The 20,160-nt window shown below is 43.1% G+C and overlaps 2 protein-coding genes across 2 annotated transcripts; both read left to right on the forward strand.

The window, feature by feature from the left end:
- Positions 1–2,730: 2,730 nt before the first annotated feature.
- Positions 2,731–4,089, forward strand: ISF_09541 (hypothetical protein; the record flags this gene model as incomplete). The annotated part of the gene is made up of 1 exon (XM_018853142.1): positions 2,731–4,089. The coding sequence occupies one exon, from the start codon at positions 2,731–2,733 to the stop codon at positions 4,087–4,089; it is 1,359 nt and encodes a 452-aa protein (XP_018699681.1).
- A 10,149-nt stretch (positions 4,090–14,238) lies between these two features.
- ISF_09542 (hypothetical protein) lies at positions 14,239–15,612 on the forward strand (the record flags this gene model as incomplete). Its single annotated transcript, XM_018853143.1, has 4 exons — positions 14,239–14,273; positions 15,111–15,232; positions 15,292–15,498; positions 15,548–15,612. 4 exons carry the CDS (start codon positions 14,239–14,241, stop codon positions 15,610–15,612), a joined length of 429 nt encoding a protein of 142 aa, XP_018699682.1.
- Between the last annotated feature and the right edge of the window lie 4,548 nt (positions 15,613–20,160).

Consider the following 20,160-nt stretch of genomic DNA (forward strand, 5'->3'; position numbering starts at 1 on the left):
AAACTTAAATATTTTTTATAAAAGATTAAATTTAATAATTTAATAATATTATTATTACTTTAAAATTAAAAAAATATTAAATAATTATTATAAACTTAAATAAAGTATTTATTAAATTTATTATTATTATTATATTATATTAATTAGATTAGTCTATTTATTTAGTACTTTTATAAGATTAATAATAATAAAAAACTAAAGTCTTTAAAGAAAAACCTTTATTTTTACTATAAGTAGTTAGTTTTATATTAGTTCTTAATAGAGTCTAGTATAGGCCCCTCTTTTAATCCTTAGGTTTTTATTTTTAGTCTTATTCTTTCTATTACTTCTTCTTCCCCCTCTTTAATATCTTTTACTTTATTATTACTATCTTTTTTAATTATATAGACTATATTAAAGTTAAAGTATTTTTAGTCCTCTCTATTATAGAGTATAGATTCTTAATTAAAAGGGGGGGGGAGTATTATAAACACACTAAAGTACTATAGATAAAGGGTAAGGTAGTCTAAAGAAGTAACTATAGAGTACTTATAAAGGTATAAAAATAAAAGAACTAATTATATAACTAGATTACTAGGGATTATAGTAATCTAGTACTAATCTAGGATTATTAGGATTATAAAGTAAACTAAGTAATCTAAGTAGTATAGTAAAAAAATAGAATAAATATATAAAAAAAAAGGATTCTAATAGATAATTAGATTAAATTTTTACTAATTAATCTAAATAATAGTTCTACTATTAAGAGTAATCTCTTAATATAACTTATACTATAATACTACTTATTTATACTCTATTATATATTTAATTAACTTACTTCCTAAAAAAATAAATCTACTATAGATTAAAGAAGAGTTATTATTATATTTTAATTATATACTTTTATAATAAGAATCTAGCTTATAACCACACTAAGCCTAACCTAGTAATAAAATTAGAAAAGAACTTAAGAAAGGTAAATTAACGCCTCTAACCACCCCTATATAATACTAGCTTAGGGCTGCATTAATAGGGGCGGCCGTGGCGGCTAAAATAATACTAGGGACGCGTTAAGACGCGCCTCCCTAACTAAGACAAGCCATAATGAGCCTAATATAGGAACAACCTAACTAAGATAGTTAACTAAACGAGAACTTATAAACAAGCTCCTCTTCTTAATCCCTAGGCAATAGTATGACCGTGCGGAAATCCTTCGCCCGTCCGGCCAATCGCGCGACGACGCGCGACCTGGGTGAGCTCCGCCCTGGTGTGTCGCGCGACCCGCTTCAGCTGAACGAGCCAGGCATCCTTGCAGAAAACTGTTTACTGTTGTTCAATTCTTGCCTACAGCACTCAGCTCATGGAGGCCTTTCCAGGTCATGACGAAGATAGAATGTATGGAGCTGACAGTGTTGTTATGCTATAGTGACTCTTCTGCTGGGTAACATAATATTCCGCCCACCTAATGCATCTGACCACCGATTTTCCTTGGCTCTATTAGCGGCTTGTGAATCATAGCGATACCACAACGGCCTTGTTCACTTGCTAAATAATAGCTGTGCATACCTCGTAGCTATCTATTTGTGGTCGATCACCGCAATTGTCACCACATCTATCGTATGGGCACTATTTACCTTGACCATGACTGATTATACTTTGTACGAGTAAGTGCTGCTCGTAAAGTTGAGATAAGGAGAATTTGTTGCTTTGCGCACCTACCCTGTAATCCTAGACACGCGATGGGCAATAGGAGTAGAAAAAAATTTAATACTTTGAAGGCATATATAGTTTAATTATACTGCGAAATAAATGTTTGGACTATGTCATGACTCCAGGCATCCGTGCAGGAAACCGTTTATCAAAGTACGCTTTACAATCCTGCCTCATGAATTTTGCAATGCCGTGACATGTTCAGCCCTAGCTGTAGGATCAAGAATTTCCGTGAACCATGATTGCTGTGAAAATGAATCGATTCGGCCAGTAACAATGCAGACAAGAAGAAAATCGACGGCACCTGGAACAGCGAGGAGAGACCTTATCTAACCAGTGTCTCGTTGATATCGCGGTGCATTGAGCCTGTTGACAACACTCGTGTTCCCCAGGTCGTTAGTAAGCTACGATGAGCGACGAGCTACGCTTATTGCTTATCCCAAACCCGCGGCTCTCAGTAAGAAATTCGGCAAGAAATTCGGCAAGAAAGTCGGCAGTGCAGAGAAGGAAAAATGATAGAACTTTTTAAATTCACTGACATTTATACCAAACAAATATAGAAGGGTTAAGCGCAACAGTGTACATTGCCATTGTCCTTACTGCTATGCAGGTCGGACTGGTGACCGAGTCCCTCGGCCCCATTTATGCGTTCTAATCTACATCATACAGTTTCACTCGTCTCTTCAGCTTGCCATGTGAGATCACAAGGTGCACGCTGGTAAGCTATTATAGCGTCTCGCTAGTGTAGCAGCATTATGCCGTCGCGCCATGTCTTGTGCAAATTACCCAACGATTGTATTCCCGTCCTTTTGCATCACTCCTTATTAAATCAACAATATGATTCATTTCTTAATTGACGGCATGCACACATGAGCTCTAGTACGGCCGGCTCAGTTTGTGCGAGCCTCGTGTCTTATCGATTGGGAGGTTGTCGTGGCAACGACTAGCAAGGCACTACGTCAGGCACTAATACTGTCACAGTGGCTCGCGCAAATACATCATCTACCTCCATCTTCATCTACAACTCAAGAGAAAAAGGAAATGGCGGCCCCATACCGTTTGCGGGAACAGTTGCCGCCTCCAAAGCACCCAGACGACGGCCTTCCGACGAGCGAAACCACCTCCCTGTCTGACCACCGAGTCTTCCTTCACCACCCAGGTTACCCGAAAAACTCGAGCACTCTGCTCATCCTCACTGCGCTCGACCCTCAGAAAACCGAAAACCCCTATCAAATACATTACGGCCTCCATCACGAGACGGCGCGCATAGCCTGCGCCATCGTCGCGAACTGCCGCTGGGATGGCTTTCTCTCCGAATCCAACGCCCCTGATGCGACGCCCCTCGCGCTGGCACCCGACGACCTCCTGCTCGGCCGCGATTACTACTTCCATGTCCCAGCTCGTGATGGCGACGCCAGTCCCTATCCGACGGTCCCCTCGTTCGAGCACTTTGCATTCCCGCACAATAACCTGCCTCCAACGTGGAATGCGCCCGAGCTCAAGCTCCAGTCTCGTCCACGCGACACCATCCACACCCGCGACAAGTCGTGCCGCATCACGGCGTCGGTCCTCGGCAACGAAGTCGCGCATCTCATCCCGCAAAAGGAAGACGCATGGTTTGCTGCGAATCAGATGACCATGTACGCTGTGCGCACGGAGGCCTCCCCGTCGAACGCGACCAACGATACCAGCAACGCCCTCCTTCTCCGCTCCGACCTTCACCAGGCATTTGACAACCGCCAGCTCGTTCTCGTCCCGAAATGGGGCGCCTGGGCGATCCACGTCCTCTCGGGCCTCCCGGGCGAGGAGCTGGCGGCGGTGTACCACAACGTGCCGCCGCAGGCGCTGTCAGGGCTGGCTGTCGAGTACCTCTTTGCGCGGTTTGCGTGGACGGTGCTTGGGCAGACGACGTTTGTCCGCGCCGGCGTGGCGCGCCGCCTGGTGCTCGTGGGCGAAGATGGTCGCTCCCATGCCAGCGACGTCTCTGGGAAGGAATGTCGCGATGGCTTCCTGCCGGCTCTAGCTAGGGGTAAGAGCCGCAGCCAGAGCCGCAGCCAGAGCCGCAGCCACAGTCCCAAGAAGCGCACGCGCGACGAGCTGGTGCAAGATGAATGGGGAGATTTGTCTGATTCGACGGATGGGGATATAGTTGATTCTGACTGGGGTACACGCGGACGGGCCAGGAAACGGTTATCACACGCATCCAACTCAGTCTCGGTCTCGTCTTCCGCCGCTTCTAGCTTCGGTAGTTGGCGAGACGCGTTGAAAGATGATGACATTCGCGAGGCGCCGAGTGAAGACAAGAATCGGCCACCAAAGATGGCCATAAGTACGGTAACGACGACACCCGCGATCACAGCAACGACGACGACAACGAAGACAGCGAGGGCGACGGAATAGCTTGTTTAACCCTGTAACCATTTCAACGCATAGTGGCAGACCATCCTTTCCCATCCACCCAAGACAAGTTGTTCTTCAAAGGTGCCGAGCAAGAAGCGTCGTCTATCTCTATGCCTACGAGATCATTGACCGATGCCGAAAGCTCAGGACAGAATTGTGCGGCCAGACCCTTCAATCAACCCACCATGTCACAAGGAATAGCAGAACAGATGACGGCTGCTAGAGGGCCAACGACGGGACGCTTCGTGCAACTTCTTGTGCGATGCATCCGTCGTCGTTCCGGGATAGCAGAAAGCCAAGTTTGTAGTAAGCCAAAACACTGACAGAAGGCATCCGGCCGGCCATCCCTGCTCTGATCGGCGATGTGATTATCGATGCTTTGCGTTCAATCAAAGAGCTGTCGCACGTTGGACTTATAGATGTACCTTCCAGATTACGAAACGCAGTAATAGTAGCACGCAAGAGTGCCAAAGCATGTTATCGAGACTTACTATCGAAGTGCAGCCGCACCCAAACCAATAGCAGCCATGTAGTAACGGCGGCTTAAAGCAAAATGCGCTTCACAGGGCAGCGTTTCGTGCCTTTCACGTACTGCTTAACGCTCTACGGACCCAGTCGGGTAAGGCGACCAATGAATTATTCTCAGTAAGCGCCAGACCTGTCTCCTTGCAGAATGCAGAAGACAGACCCCAGGCACAAGCCCAGAACTGAGATCGCGACCTAGCGGTTTATTTTAACATACGGGTAATGCGTAGTGTGATTGTTTATTTTAACAGAGATGTTTTTCATAAATACCTCTATGCCACTCTTAGTCTCCAAGCCTCCGCCAACAGTTATAATGGAGCCCACGCTACTTTACCATCATTCTTCCCGGCTTCAGCCCACAGACCCTATCTGCAGTTCCCCAATAGAGATCGATAGCCCTACGTTTCTAATAGTTTTAGCCGCATATAGTTTAATTAAAAGTTATTCGCCCTACCACTCACTAATAGAGATAGATTCCCTATAATTCAGTCTAATATACTAGCCTACTCTATATCACGACCATTGCATTATAAGGAACTAAGATACTACAGCAGTATAGGGAGGTCCTATAGCTAGGGCTTTCCTTAGACAGCCTCTCTTTAAAACAGCGATGCCCCTTACTACTCTAGAGGTGCTAGGCGGAGAACGACTGCCTTTTAGTTCCTACTGCTAAGCGGAATCAGCGGTCAAGCCAACGAGTCACTATAGTAGTTATTCCCTATACTTACGAGCTATACTTAGCTAATGATTATTAGCCTATAGAACGATCTACTATTAGGCCATTATTGCTTATTAGGCGGAAACGTAAACTTTAAGAGAGGAGAAGAGTCAATGCTGGCCGTAACTTGCCAGTATATAAGGCAACCTACGTCTTTGTTCTAGGCGGGAGCCTAACTTGTATTGGCATTAAGTGGTTAGAAGGTCTCCCTATTATAATTTAGTTAGGTTTATACTATTGCTATAGCCGCATATGCGTTTTTAAGAAATGGTAGTAGAAATTATTAGAGAGATTAATTTTATCTATACTTTTTTCTGGTTATTGAATTAGGCTTTTTTTTTCTTAAATTTTATCCTAACAGTGATTGGCATCGTTTGTGAGCTTCATAGGGCGCCTAGTGACCTCTCAGCGTTAACGTGTCAGGTCGTGGCCACCTCCGTAGGCCCAGCCCAGGGAACCAACTGGAACAGTACTGAAGCCTTCTACACACGGATGCTCGGTAAATTTGTAGGGCGCTATATTGTATAACTAATTTATAATTCATGGCCGAGTGCTGTGATACATTTCGGTCTTGTGGAAAACATCATGTACGCACATCTAATAACTAGTTATAATCACGAGCTGTTTCTTTAGATACAGTATAATTCCTAGCGGGCTCACATTCATAAACTGTCGCTAATTAATCAAACATACTTTCAGCCCGTAATAACGGGCGCCAAATGAGTTCACCACCAGGGTTGGCGGCGATAACCCGCCAAGGTTTTTTACTGCCTGTGGTTAACCCATACTATCACGTTTTCTGTTTACACTTGAAATTCTTTTATACCTAAAGCGCTATACTAATGTACATGTTATGACATATATTGGTCGAGCTTCTTCCTAGAGCATTATCCCTGCGGGAACCATCTTTAAGAGAGGGGTGGTCAGTCTAGCGTTCACGGTTAACGAAGGGTTATGGTAGAGTGCTTAAAATATACGGCGCAACCCGTTACTGCTCTACTTTCGGGCCACGTTATACAAGCGTACTATGAGGTGAGTCAGTAGAATACTATATGATTTGTTGATTAGGCTCACCTTCTTACTGTGCAGCCTAGGTGAAGGAGTAAGCTCACCTACTTAAAGGCCACCGCTTTCCTCCTCCTCTTCTCGCCCTCGAACTTCCTCATTATTCACCTCTCCTATCTAAACCCCTTAAGTTTACTAATAGTAGTAAAACATTTCACTTTATAATATAGACTATTATATGCGACTTACTTATTAAATAAATATAGGACATTTTTAGTCTCTTTAAATAAACGCTACTGGCTTCATTCAGTAGGCGCACACTTTATTCAGTTCTAACGCATTATATCTTAATAAAACGCTTCTCCGTCTAATTAAATATGTTATTATACTTAAATCCACGAGTTAAGAAGGCGTGGCTGAATAATCAGCGTAGGTAAGCGTAATCAGGTCTATCCTTAAATCCTAATGACCGAGTGTAGCTAACATATGTTATAAACTCCCTAGGAAGGCCCTTATAAAGCTTTATCACTAATAAAGTTAGCTTTTTCTACTTAATTAGCTTATCCTTTTGTCCCTTAGTAGCTACTTTAAGTCCCTACTAAGGCAGCGAACCACGGGCGAAATACAGTAATACATAGCCTAGCGACTCTAAGTCATCCCCCTAGGACTATTCTATAATATAATTAGAAAGCGGCGGCAATAAGGGCTACGCAGAACGCACCTTATCCATTGTGATTATTAAGACTCGCGTATCGCTAAGTGCCACTAAACGGGCGGCCTTATATAGTCTAGAAACACTCAGCATTATAGAACTCCTTAGCTAAACCGAAGTTAATAGTGTATAATAAGTTTCCTTTAGTCCTAGTTCCTATTAGAAAATTATCTAGCTTAATATCACGATGTAGGAACCCCTTATCATGAATGTATTAGATTCGAGAAATAGCCTGGTTGGCTATAAGGAGGACCGTCTTAACTAAGAATTACTAGTCGTAATAGTTAAAGAGATCCTTGAGGGATGGCCTGAGAAGGTTATGGATAAGGGCATAGTAGTCGCATTCTTGGCCAAATCACTGAACTCGTAGTATTCTAACACCCCTAGAAAGCACCTAGTAGGTGTCTGCTTCAGCCTTTAAAATTTCAAGATTAGTGTTAACATACGTAAGTTTAATAGTAACTTCGTTGTTAGATTGAATATTGGTTCCTAGCTATATTAGAACTTATACGAAGTGATAAAGTGGTGAAAACACTATCGTACTAGTATAGACGAGACTAAACCCGCCTTCACTAATTTTATAGTTAATACAGTATCGTTCATTAATAAGAATGTCCTAATAAAAGCTATAAGTTAGTTAATACAGTTTTATTCGTAGTTAGTAAACGTTTCGTACTTTTATTTTCTAAGTCCACCGCTATATTGGCGGTTGAAAATGGAATGTGAATGGGAGAGGCAGGTCGACGGTCAGCTTGACTGACGATTCTGCTGGTGGGGAAAGGACACCCAGGCAGAAAGCTAGCTCCGAACCCACCACAGTCACCCCGACCCAGCCAGATCGTCTCCTCCACTGTGAATTACATATGTTTCGGCGACCTACACTTATCATCCAACGATTTCTAACCAAACAATGTCCAGTCTGATGCAGTACGCCCAAGACCTGATTCTAGCACAGTGGGCGGGTAAAGACTAGGTGCTTACGAGCCATTCGTCACCCGACCCGCACTAGGCAAACCACGTTCTCCCTCGCCCTATCATTTCGTCCTTCTATACGCCAACCGTTTCTATAAAAGCTGGCGCTGTTCACACCAACTCAACATCACTAAATGCCTTCCCCCTCTTCTAGCTCTAAGCAGTAGTCTGTGTCTAACGTGTAGAATTATAAACGGCTGAACCTATACGATACTACATAAGACAGTCCTCCTACGAAGAGAGTTAAGTTAACCTCTATATTATAAATAGCCTTAAACTTTCCCCCTTAATTCTAGGATAGCCTATTAAAGGTTTAGCTTACGCCTTAAGCCCTACGAGAAAAAGACCAGTAAAACAGCGCACAGCCTCCTACTATAGTCTTAGTAGCTAGTGTAACACTAATAAATCTCGCTTAATTTATAAGACGCGGTGGACTAGATCTTAGCCATCTTTAAGGAGTAGGTCTAAAACTAATCAGTCTATAAAGCGATTACTAATGTCTGGCTAGTATCCTAAACCAAAAGACACCACACGAATAAGCTCTAATCGTTCCTCCACACTGTTAAGCTGACGGATATAGTTAATAAAGGCGACAACTGTTTCCTTAAAAGTTAAGCGATCGTCTGCCTATAATAAAGATTTTAAGCAGAACTTGATCAATAATAATATCTACCCCGAGGGGTTCGAGCACTGTGATAGGCGCTTAACACCTAAACCTAATAATGTGGATGAGATTATTAAGGGCCTAGCCCACCCGCGTGTATCACTTTCACTATCTTAATTCTCCGCCTCGGCTTTTAAAAGCTTCAGGCTGGCCAACAGCCGTGTGATTTCTAAAGGCAAGGTCATGGCCGATATACTGCCAACGATACGTGGCAACAGCGAGATTCTAAACGAGGGGAACCTTCCTTTTAGCAACCTTAAGTGAATAACCAATAGAACTATAGTAGACATAGTGCCTGACTAGTATGACGGATCGTACCCGAAGGATATTAATAGGACGGTCTAATAAGAGCTGTGTAAGACGATCATACCCATAAGTCACGGCCATGCTCCCGCCGCACTAAATTTCTTTGTGGAAGCTAAAGCACCACGCAGTGGCGCTAACGTGGTGAAGCGGCAGGCGTGCCTCGATGGGGCTGTTGGGGCTCGTACTATATACAGTCTGTAGAATTATGGCGAGGACGAGCCAGTCTATAATAGTAATGCCCGCACATTTAGCTCTACCTACTATACTAGCACTAGCACACTTTAGTTATACGCCCATCACGTTACTAGGCTGAGGGTAGGGGAAGAGCCACTAGAATACTATATGACTTAAATTAACAGCTAGGGAATGACTGGTAACATTGACACGTTTAGACGGGGGGCAGCTGCATTCAGGAATGCCAGAGACCTTAGTTGCCGACAACGAGAGACTCTTATTCAGGCAGCCAACACTAGAGCTTCGTAAGTGCTAGGGCCTCCAGCGGTGAATACGAACCAGATTTATAAAAACACTGCGCTACATAAAATTGCGTCTTAAGTCAAAGCCGCGACATGGCAGGATTCCCACGATGAGCTTCAACAACACATTACCATGTTATTTATTAAAGACGACGAAGACAATGGCGAGGCACCCACCACTCCTAAGCATCATTACGCGTCCGACGAGCCAGAGGAGACGGCCTAAAACACAGCAGGACTAGGGACGGCTGATCCATCGATGAGCATCGTGTCGAGCTTCACAAATTTAAGTACAGATACCTCACGACCAAAACGTGCCCGAGAGTCATTTAGCTCCCCTACATAAGGCAGACGCTCATTAAAGAGCCGTTCACAAGCTACCGTAAGTTAGCCACTAGTTGTTTCGGCCATAACTACTACACTACCACCTGAGCCACGTGATCTATGTGTGTGATATTATATTCTCACGAGCTGTTTGAACGGAAATTTGGGTTAACCTGCTTATATTAGAGAAGCCTAACGTAAGAACGAGAGTTCTCGATGCAGGAACTGTCGTTAGCGCCGACGAAGAGAGAAGTTCTTAGTTTGTAGTAGTCATGCATTACACTCTCGTATTAAACATAGTTTCTTGCGTTATCCAGCCGTGGACAAACCCGCCGGAAAGATAGATACATAGCGATGCTTATGAATATTCCTAAACCCTCCTGAAAGTGTAGATGTCTGCCAGTTATATTCGACTACCATTTCGCAGTGTACCAATTCAGCTGTAAAAATTCCGTCTTTGCGGGCAGTGACCACTGACAGATTAAACCCTCGGCGCATGAGAGTCGTATTCGGTAATGTTAGCGAGCAGGATATAGTGAGGAAGACAGTTGGAAAGAGATTACCCACAGCCCGAGCACTCGACGACGAACACCATCTCATCCAAGTTTGCAGTAGAAGTTGACGGAGCTTTTAGTTCGTTGCACAAAGAAAGGCCATGATTATGCGGCCTATGACTACAATATATATTTATTACATTCAAAAACTCATGCTTAAGGTGTACCCCGATCGATGCATGCCTCCTCGATTTTAGCTCATACCAACTAAAAACTGATTAATTACTGAAAATACCTGGCTATTAGACATGCGAATGGACCTTAGAGACACCTTGAAATCAAAGCTAGTGCAGACACGCCTGAAGGATTGGCCCACGCAGATTTGGCCAATCACTCAGATGTACCACAATGCCAAATAGCGCCTGCACAAGGCTCTTCGCTGTGTCTAGAGTATATGATATCACACAATCATCAAAGGCCCATTCCGGGATGGTTGCCGCAGAATTTGCAGTTTTTGCACATTTTCGCTGCTTATAAGTCCGGGATTCTGATTCGCCCTGTGGCCAATTTGTTGCATCTACCTTCACATCACTGATGAGGTTCTTGACCAAAATCGGGCGGCTAAAGAGACCACTGGCCCGTCGATGAGCTTCGTGTTGAATTTCACAAACGGAGGCTACTCGGCCAAAGCATCCTCGACTAAATATTTAGCTCGCTTAATTAAGGCAGTCGCTTTGTGTGTCGATCCCGCCCTGCCAAAAAGCAGGAACCTCTCAAGTCGCCCATTTCTCAACAGGTTCATATTCATCGCACGTCTTGCTGGGTTGAGACCAGCGTACGCTAAGGGAACATTTATTTTCATAGTTTCGAAGGCCAAGAAATCGAGACAGAGGTGACTGAATGGAAAGAGGAGGCAATAGGCGAGTCGCGATATTCTTCTCGAAGGAGCCTAAGATCAAGAAGGTTGTTTTCACGAGAGAGCTACCGAGAGAGCAAACAATGGTGATGCGGAGGATGTATGAGCATGAATGGCCGTAGAACTCTGCTTCTCATATATTCGACTCCTTTGTGCAGTAAAGAATTCATCATAAAAGCATTAGGTGATGTTGCATTGGACAATTTGCACAGTATGTACAATTGGGCGACTGCGTTGATCGGCTGCTTTGTGTATGGGGCTGTGGCCGTGTGGATACGTCCACGTCATACATGTACATATCGCATAGTCGCGATACCTTTCCCCCGCCGTCGGCCTCGAAAACGAATCGAGCGACACAGAACGCCCTCTGGTTGGCACGGCTGTTAAAGAATAGGATGTTCGCAGATTCTGTAACTGCCTAGTTAGAACCCGACTGTCTTTGTCACCTCTCCCTGCCGCTGCTGCTTACCTGTTTCTAGTCACACCTTGCTTTAGAACGGTTAATAAATATGGCACGTTACAATCAGCGATTTCGTTCATACTCACCGTCGTGTGTTGCTATTCTATTTCGCCGCATAGCCACATGTTGGGCAGGCCATCCCGTGGAGGCCTTGATTTTAGTAAGTCTCACATGGCGGTTTGCTCATGCTTATAACGAGCACCACCACGCGAGAGGGTAGGTAGTGGTTTCCTGGTTCAAAAAGATATCTGAAAGTAGCTGAAAGAGAAGAGATTTGTAGAATACTACTTAGCTATTTAATGGGTTAAGATGTTATTAGGCTCGTTAACATAAATAGTAAGCCTAACTATGAGAACCTAGGCTGGACGATTACGTAATAGTATGTCACTTAGTAACTAGTTATTGCGGGTACGAGTACTTGCCCTTTACCTCGTCCTCATTATGCCACAAACACTAGCATTAGAATATGTCGTACGAGAGCCATTACTAGTAGCAGTGCAACTTCTACTCAGCCTGTTTTTAAACGGAAAATTCCTTACAGTAGCATCTTGAGGAGTACAGGGTCAGTTCTACTCTAACAACATCATGGCTAGTGCCTAATGTGACACAGCTCAGAGCCGAGGAACTTAAACGATATAAAGCCCATGCAGACGCAAACCGCGAATGGCAGACGGATGAGGCCTCGGAACATAACGGTGAGAGCCCTTATTCAATCAGGTCTGATACAAAATGTCCACATCCAGCTTGTGACCAAAGAAAGCCATTCCCAAAAGGGCAACAACTCCGGGTGCATTTCAGAACGCGTAAGCACCTCTTTGCCAGCATACTCATTTCTGATTAACAGCTGCTACTCCAGATATTACATGTGAAGAGGTCTGCGTATGCTGCTTCAAAGTCTTTCGGATCGTCAGCGAGTACATTAGGCATACACGACAACACGGCGACGCGAGCGAAACAAAGACGTCGTATATGGCTAGACTATGCTCTGAACTCCGTAAGCTGGCGGATGATGAGCTACGCAGGCATCTTCCACAGGCTTCACAAGTCATCACAAAGAAAAGACGAAGGGACTCTACTTTGGAGCCAAATGCTTCTAGCTCCACTATCCAACCAGAACATGCTATTGCGCTTGAGGAAGGATGTTTCAATGTCGGAAATATAGAACCACCCTGTCCTGCAGCTCTCCATCCCGTCAACAACCAACACGCCTTTCAATCAGCAAATTCGACCAATTTACTGCCTCCCAGCATCGACCAGCCGGATTTATCTTCCGATATACCGAGCGATTCATATCAACCAGCTATCAACGATTCAATATATGACCCTCCCCTCTTCATGCGGCTCAACTTTCCCGAATATCCAAGCTGGATTGACGAATCCGTATGGTTGCCAAATACGTCGGAAGGGGGAATGACAGCCCTCAGTTGACAACTTTACAGCCATGCCCAGCGATTAGGCGGCATTGCTGGTTCGTTCACTCCTTGATGTCGCTGGCCGATGACTCATTGTCTATTCTTGCTGTTGTTTTAGAGGGTTCTCGGAATGCGAAGTTAACGCCTACTTCGGCGGTTTCCATCTCCGAGACCTTCTCACGTAATCTGGGCAGATTCGGCAGATACATTGGCGGCCATGTAGAGAGCACATCCTCAGTTGCAAACAAGAACGTCAGTGCATAACCGCGCTGGATTTCTATGCACGTCCGGGCATCGAAAGTGACCCTAGAAAGAATGTCAGAACTGATAGAACTGGGTCGGACCGCGACGAATCTTACAATCCGCCGCCATCGAAACGAAGCTCCTTCCCCTCCAAGCCAGCTTCATCAAGTGCACTTTGTTCAATTTCGTAAAATAGATAGTCTGTCGCCCGAGTAGGCAGCTCATGCAGATGTGATCGAACGTAGTATTTTACTCGTGAGCCTTTCGATAGTAGGTGAACCATGAAACGACGTCGACCAGCTTTTGGGCCTCCGGCTCTGAAACAAATTACATGACCTGGGTATGCTCTGTACCTCAGCCAGTGCACCAGGACACATCTTCTTCCGAACCATTCTAGGAGGAGAGGTCGGATACGCTGATAAGAAGAAGGTTAGAGGAGAAATGTACGGTGGGTTATTTGTTCTCACCTCGTCAAATAGAACGTTCGTTTTGCAGAATTCCAATCCATCTTCCGTCCAGAGAGGGAATCCGTTTCGCTCTAACACCGCGACAGACTCTCCGACATCAGAACTGTTTTGCTCTATAAACCCTTCGTCATCAATAGTGTGTTTTGCTTGCAAAACCGTTGAATTGCTGTTTTCCATGGCGTCAACGGTATCCCTTGCCTTATGCAAGGAGAGTTTGTAAGTTCGGAGAGCCATGTCTGTAAACCCCTCCAAACTCTGACGTAAGGGTTGCGGCATCTTGCAGTAGGCCGATGTTTATCCGACTTTTTTTTGGCCTCCTAGCCAGCACAGCATATTGAGTGGCAGGAAATTCATCATTCAAATTCATTGCCGAGATTGATACACTATCTTGCGCCCTACCACGAATTTCATAACCAGTTCATTCTCATAGAGCGTGATTTTTCTGCGTAGCAAACATGCGAAACGGTGACGATCCGAGATTTTTGCAGTTGTATGTGGGAGCGCGACCCCGCGATACCCATCATGCAGGGCAGCAAGACAAGTCTGCACGTACTGCATCGCGATACGGCTATCAGGCTTGCGTTGAATGGGTATCGCACAACCGCGATACCCAGGGGTACCCACGATATACGTCGCACCTCCAGGCATGGAAGCTGTGTTGTCTGTGTCATTTTGATGTTCAGCCTCGTATGCACGTAATATACATTGGTGGACGCTTGGCTTGCAGGACTACCAGCTCCTGTATGCAAGTCTCTTAATCCCGACTGCCAAATGCAAGTAGTATGTGAGGAGTGACAGCGTTAGGGAATCTTAGCTTTCGGTGCGCTTGTTGGTGACGGATCCACGACCGTCAAACGAAGGCGGGAGATGAGAAATGAAACCGTTTGTCAGAGGTGTAGCTTGCATCAGCCACCCTAGAAATCACCACTAGCTTTCGTAGATGATTGCTCAAATACGGCGCCGCAATGCGCAAGCCGGCCAGGATGATTCGGAGCTCTATATAAACTCGGCAGGACCCTGTCTTTCCCTCATCATCTTCCGAGCCTCAAAGTTACTAATTTAGTGCCATTTTATGATTATTATCTTTAACTAGGTAGCTAAGCGGTACACGAGGACGCAAGTGCGGGTAAATGCTTCTGTTTCTGAGTCTATCGTTGATAGAAGAATAGGCCCTCATACTCTAGTGCGACTGCTCTAAATAGCTGCCCATCCAAGCACGGGGACACAATGCTAGGACATCTTTAAGAGATGCTGAAAAGAGAACAGCCCTAAAGGTCAGTGTTTGAGTCTTGTATTGCTAATGTCAAACCGATAGATGTTAACACAGCGCAACCAACAACAGCGCATTAGAGACAGCTGTCAATACTACGGAGCTAGGGTACGAGCACGCTAAGTCGACCAGCACAATTAAGGCCGAGCTTCAGTTACAGGATACGTCTGTAAGCCCAGGTACGCTACTCAGCAGCTTAACCATCGCCTTACTTCTTCTAACTCCAAGTGTTGTACAGATCCAGTGCCTAGTAACTCTGGGAGTGCATTAAACGCCCAGACTCCTGGCCAACCCTTTGAACCCGCACCTCAGGCTGCGGAGGGTGGCGCTTCGGCAATCAAAATCGCTACTTTAGCGTCGCTATGTGACGCCGCAGGCCAACAAGTCTACGATCACGCCAAACGCGCCGCTTCGCCTGCAGGTAGCGCCAGCCAAGGACCACCAAGTAAGTTGTCCTCCACCTTTGCCTAGACTACTTAGCTAACTTACTAAAGATACCCTAGCAGCCGAAGACGAAGCCGCTGACGCACAAAATGATGTCGTTGGCCATGCTACCTAATTAAGAGTCTTACTGTCCTTAATGTCTAAGTTAGCGGTCCTAGCTAGAAACAGCCAGAAATGCAGTGTATCATCGAATGCTTCATCTCTACGTGCGTTACCTGAGTCGAACAGTACATTAAATGCGGATAGAGCGATACTTTAGCTATAGGGTAGGCCTAGAAACACCTATCCTTAGACTTTAGGGTCATAATGTAGGTTAAGAGACACAATTAGGGTTACTTGCTTTCTAATTTAGAACTAAAGTGTTACTAATATTAATTTTAGATGGGCTAAGTTATATATAAGCGGTCGTGGCTAGTGCTGCCTGTGGACATTCTTAGGCGGGGGAGCTGAATATCCATAGGTCAACTAACTAGCATCGCCCGATTCCTAATCTACTTAGATAGTAATAAAAGCTTAAGGTCATTATGGCTGCCATAGCCACTAAAGAGACGCCGTCCACTAAGCGAGACTTAACTAAGTCTTTCTTAATAATAAGTTCTGTATTCGACTATATAAGTGAAGATACTACTATTACTACTAATGAAGAAAGCTAGGATGTTGTATTTAGTTAGACTATTTCTATAGATGATATAGAGGGCTGGGAAGTAGTGAGGGTAGATATTTAGGATTTAGTGGTGGGCACTTTTCTCCTAGTAGTAGTGTGCGCTATTATTTACTGATTTCTAGACCTTATCTAATTATACTATTAGAAGTATTTCTATACTTAGAACATAATGTATTCGTAATCACAATGGATTCTGGTTTAGGCCTCTATTATTAGGCATTATAGACTAGTATAACCCACATTCGACCCCTCACTAAGAATACATAAAATAGACGACCCCGCTATACTACGGATGTAGCTAAAGTAGTATAAGCAGTTTTTTACTATTATAGACGAATAATTTAGTGTTAAGTAATTACTAGATAACCTTTTAAAGCAGGCGGGAATTATTTTATCGACCGATAGTGATATAGAAGCTCTTACCTAGCTCACTATCCACTAATATAACGTTATAAGCTTTACCTAGTGCGTTAAGTAGACGGAGCTAACTAGGTAGACGCTAATAAGAGAGTAACAGCTAAATGAATAGATTAAGCGACTTATAAAAGTAATAACACTATAATAAGGGGAGCCTAGGCTTAAAACACTAGCTAGTAAAAGAAGCATTATAATTATATTAAAAAACGGAAGCGTTATGATATAAGTGAAAGGGGCTAGAGAAAACTAAGAGTAGGGCGCTAAGATATGCCTTATATGTAATCCTTATTAGAGAAATATAGTTTTTATAATAGACGAGGGGGTTGTGATTAGTATTCTAAAAGATAGAGAGTGCTAGGGGCAGGAGATAAGTATCCTAAGGAGATAAGTATCCTAATAGTATAAAGTTACTTCTTATAAAGCTAGGATATATATAGAAATAGTATAGTATAGTAATAATCTTAATGTCCACTAGTTGCTAGTCTATATTCTAATCTAATAGATTCTAGCCTTTAAACCTATCTATATCTATTCCTATAAGAGTGTTAGTGGCTATTAATGTCTAGTTTAGTACATCGTCTATATCTAAACTCTTAAAGAACGAATCCTGCCCCGAGGTCCTAGTAGATACATTTATAGTTAGTGTAGTACTATTGCTTTAGAAGGCTATTACCACACTATTAGTGTTATAAAGGGAGCGCACTACTAGGTCCACATTTAACGCCTAGCTAGTATCTAAGTTCTCTATAATCTCCTCTACGCTTAGCCTATGCCTCTTTAAGGTAGTATTGTCTCTGACCTATAGCCTCTTCTGCCTAGCCGCTGTACGATCCTATTCTACGCGGCCCTTAGTCTTAAGTAAAAATGGGCTAGACGATAATACTAGCGATATAGTAGTGCCACGCACCTACTTACTCCTTATATTACTCGTATAACCACTGCTAATAGACGGCTAGGACAGTAGAAAGAGTGAATCCTCGTTTAGGACTATAGTATCATACGCTGGATTCTGGGCGGTACGGTCGTTAGGCACTAGGGCTTCGCCTACTATTAGATGTGAATAGCTACCTGTTGCTAGTGTAGTAGGCGGCGGAGCCTCATCTAGTAGCACCGTTCTGTGTTCTCCAATCGGCCTTGTGGGCATATTATTAGGACGCTTAGGTCCCTAGAGAGAGACAGATCGGCTGTATAGATTGGTTGTTTCGCTGCCTCTGAATAGTGCCAGTATGGCCGACGTTGCTACTAAGAATTACGAGGATACTACGCTGCCGCCGTAGCCACTGTCTCTATTATGATAAGGCGAGTAGACCTATAACGCAGTGTTAGTGAGCGTGTCTTAGACGGGTGTCACCTAGAGTGGTAGTGGCTATTCGGTTGGCTATCTATTTAGCATAGAAATGCCTTACGAAGGGCTAGTAGGGTAAGGAGTATTTTCGTTTACTATATTAAGAGTTTAATCTTAGTTATGCGTGGGTGTTAGATTAATATAGTTGCTTTAAAGCTATACAGCTGTCCATTAATGCGCTGGTTCCTTATTATTTTACTACGCTTAACGTTCCTCCTTATTAGTAGACGGAAAACTCTATAGAGAACTAAAAACTTCCCTAATGGTTCTCTCCTTAAAGACTTCGTTTCCTACTTTCACCTAATCTTCCACACTAAGTTGTTTATATATATCCTCGTTTATAACGGGCGTCTATAGCTATAGGGTTAGATACTAGTGAGTAAATGCTGTAGGATTAAATGTTAAAACTCTTTAATTATAAATAATAGTACCTTATAAAAGCCTATTAATAGCTAAGAGCCTTAGCCTTAGTATTTCCTATATAGTGTTTATAAAATTTTCTATGTGTTCTTATGACTTCTAGATGAGATCCATAAAAAAGAAGAATAAATTTCTAAGAGCAGTAAGGATTAGGAGAGTGGCCGTACTAACAATAGATAAAAGTTAAAGGATTTTAGGGATCCTCTAAGACTACGTTATAAAACAGTTATATATGCTTTTTTTTAGCTCACTATATTTAATCTTCCCTCTAGTCTGTATATATACTAAATAAGCGAGTATTACTTAGCTTAGTTAATAGAGGTAGTTTACTTTTACTTACTCCTTCTTTATTGTCTTTATCGTCCGTGCTAATATAGAGAAAACATCTTCTCTATAGTAGGCAGAGTTCTCCTACACACTAAGTAAGGATTCCCTCTTAGTGTCTCCTTTCTAGGCCACTTTAATTACTAACGAACTATTAGTTTTATTAAGTAAGGCGGTAAACCCTAAAAAGAATTTATCTACTAAAAGAGTGACTTCTTTTAATTTAAGTGCTAGCCTAGTGTTAAGTGGAAGCTGTATATCCAGGGAAGTCCTTATATAGTGTAGGTCGCTAGAAACTAAGTGATAACTACTATTAGCCACCTATAAGCCGTTATTAAAGAGGGTATAACGTATGTCTTCTTAAGGCGCGTTAGGGTAGTACTAAACAGCCTTATAAGAGGAAATAAGATAATAGGAGCTCTTATATTATAATATTATAAGGTGTAGTTTGTCTATAGCTATATGCCCGTTATAACGGTGGGTGATGGTTAATATAAACGTATTATTAACATCCGTTTAATTAAGGTTAAAAGTCAGCTAATTGAAGGCTAGAGTATATAGAGTTCTAGATAGTAACTTAGAAAGTGCTAAAGAGACTATTATTCCGTGGGAAATAAAAAGATGTTAATAGAGAGAGTGTTCTCTAAACTAAGTAGGAGGAATAGAACCGTCCATAACTATAAGGGCTAATAATTATTCGTCACACGCAACCGTCGTAGCGTCGCTAGGGCGGCGGCCTTAACTAGGATTTAATGATTTAAAGGATGCCAGCCACGGCCCACTGTCAGCTTTAGCGTTTGTTTTTTAATTAGAAAACAGACGCTAAGCTATAAAGTGCTATTAACCCCCTACTTTATGTGACGATTATTAACTCCGTCGTTGCTTTTATAATGATGACGACTAACCATAAGGCGTATTCTAGTTAGTTCCACTAGTTAACTAAGCCCGTATTATATATAGATCAGGCTCCTAGGAGTAGCGTATAGTGAGAGCTAGAACTACACCGCTATTAATAATACATCTAATCGTTACTAGGTTAGACGTTATTTTAATATTTACTGCCTACAGTGTTATAGATGTCTGTATTATAACCTACTTCCTTATTAATATTAAGTAAAAGTTAACATTCTTTTAGGCGACCTAATTTATCCTAGCTATTACTATAATAGTTTCGTGTGGAATTCTCTTCGCCATATCTCCTCTAGAGGCGTAGCCACGTAGATTCACGAGTATAAACTCCTTACGGGTATTAAGTAGCTTATACATATGCATAGAGCCAGTACGCCTTAGTATCCTTCATAATACTATATCTAACTATAACTAATTAGGTTAGGTTATACTATTAATTTAACTAAACTGGATTAATTTAAGTAATAACGATTTTTTAGTTCAGCTTAGTATCCACACTACTACTACTCGGGGTTAGCGCCTAGTGATATGTTATAACTGGTTTATAATAGCTATAGCTCTTTATCTAGATACTAAGTGTAATA

This window comes from Cordyceps fumosorosea (genome assembly GCF_001636725.1).
Source record: "Cordyceps fumosorosea ARSEF 2679 chromosome Unknown scaffold_53, whole genome shotgun sequence".
Classification (NCBI taxonomy): domain Eukaryota; kingdom Fungi; phylum Ascomycota; class Sordariomycetes; order Hypocreales; family Cordycipitaceae; genus Cordyceps; species Cordyceps fumosorosea.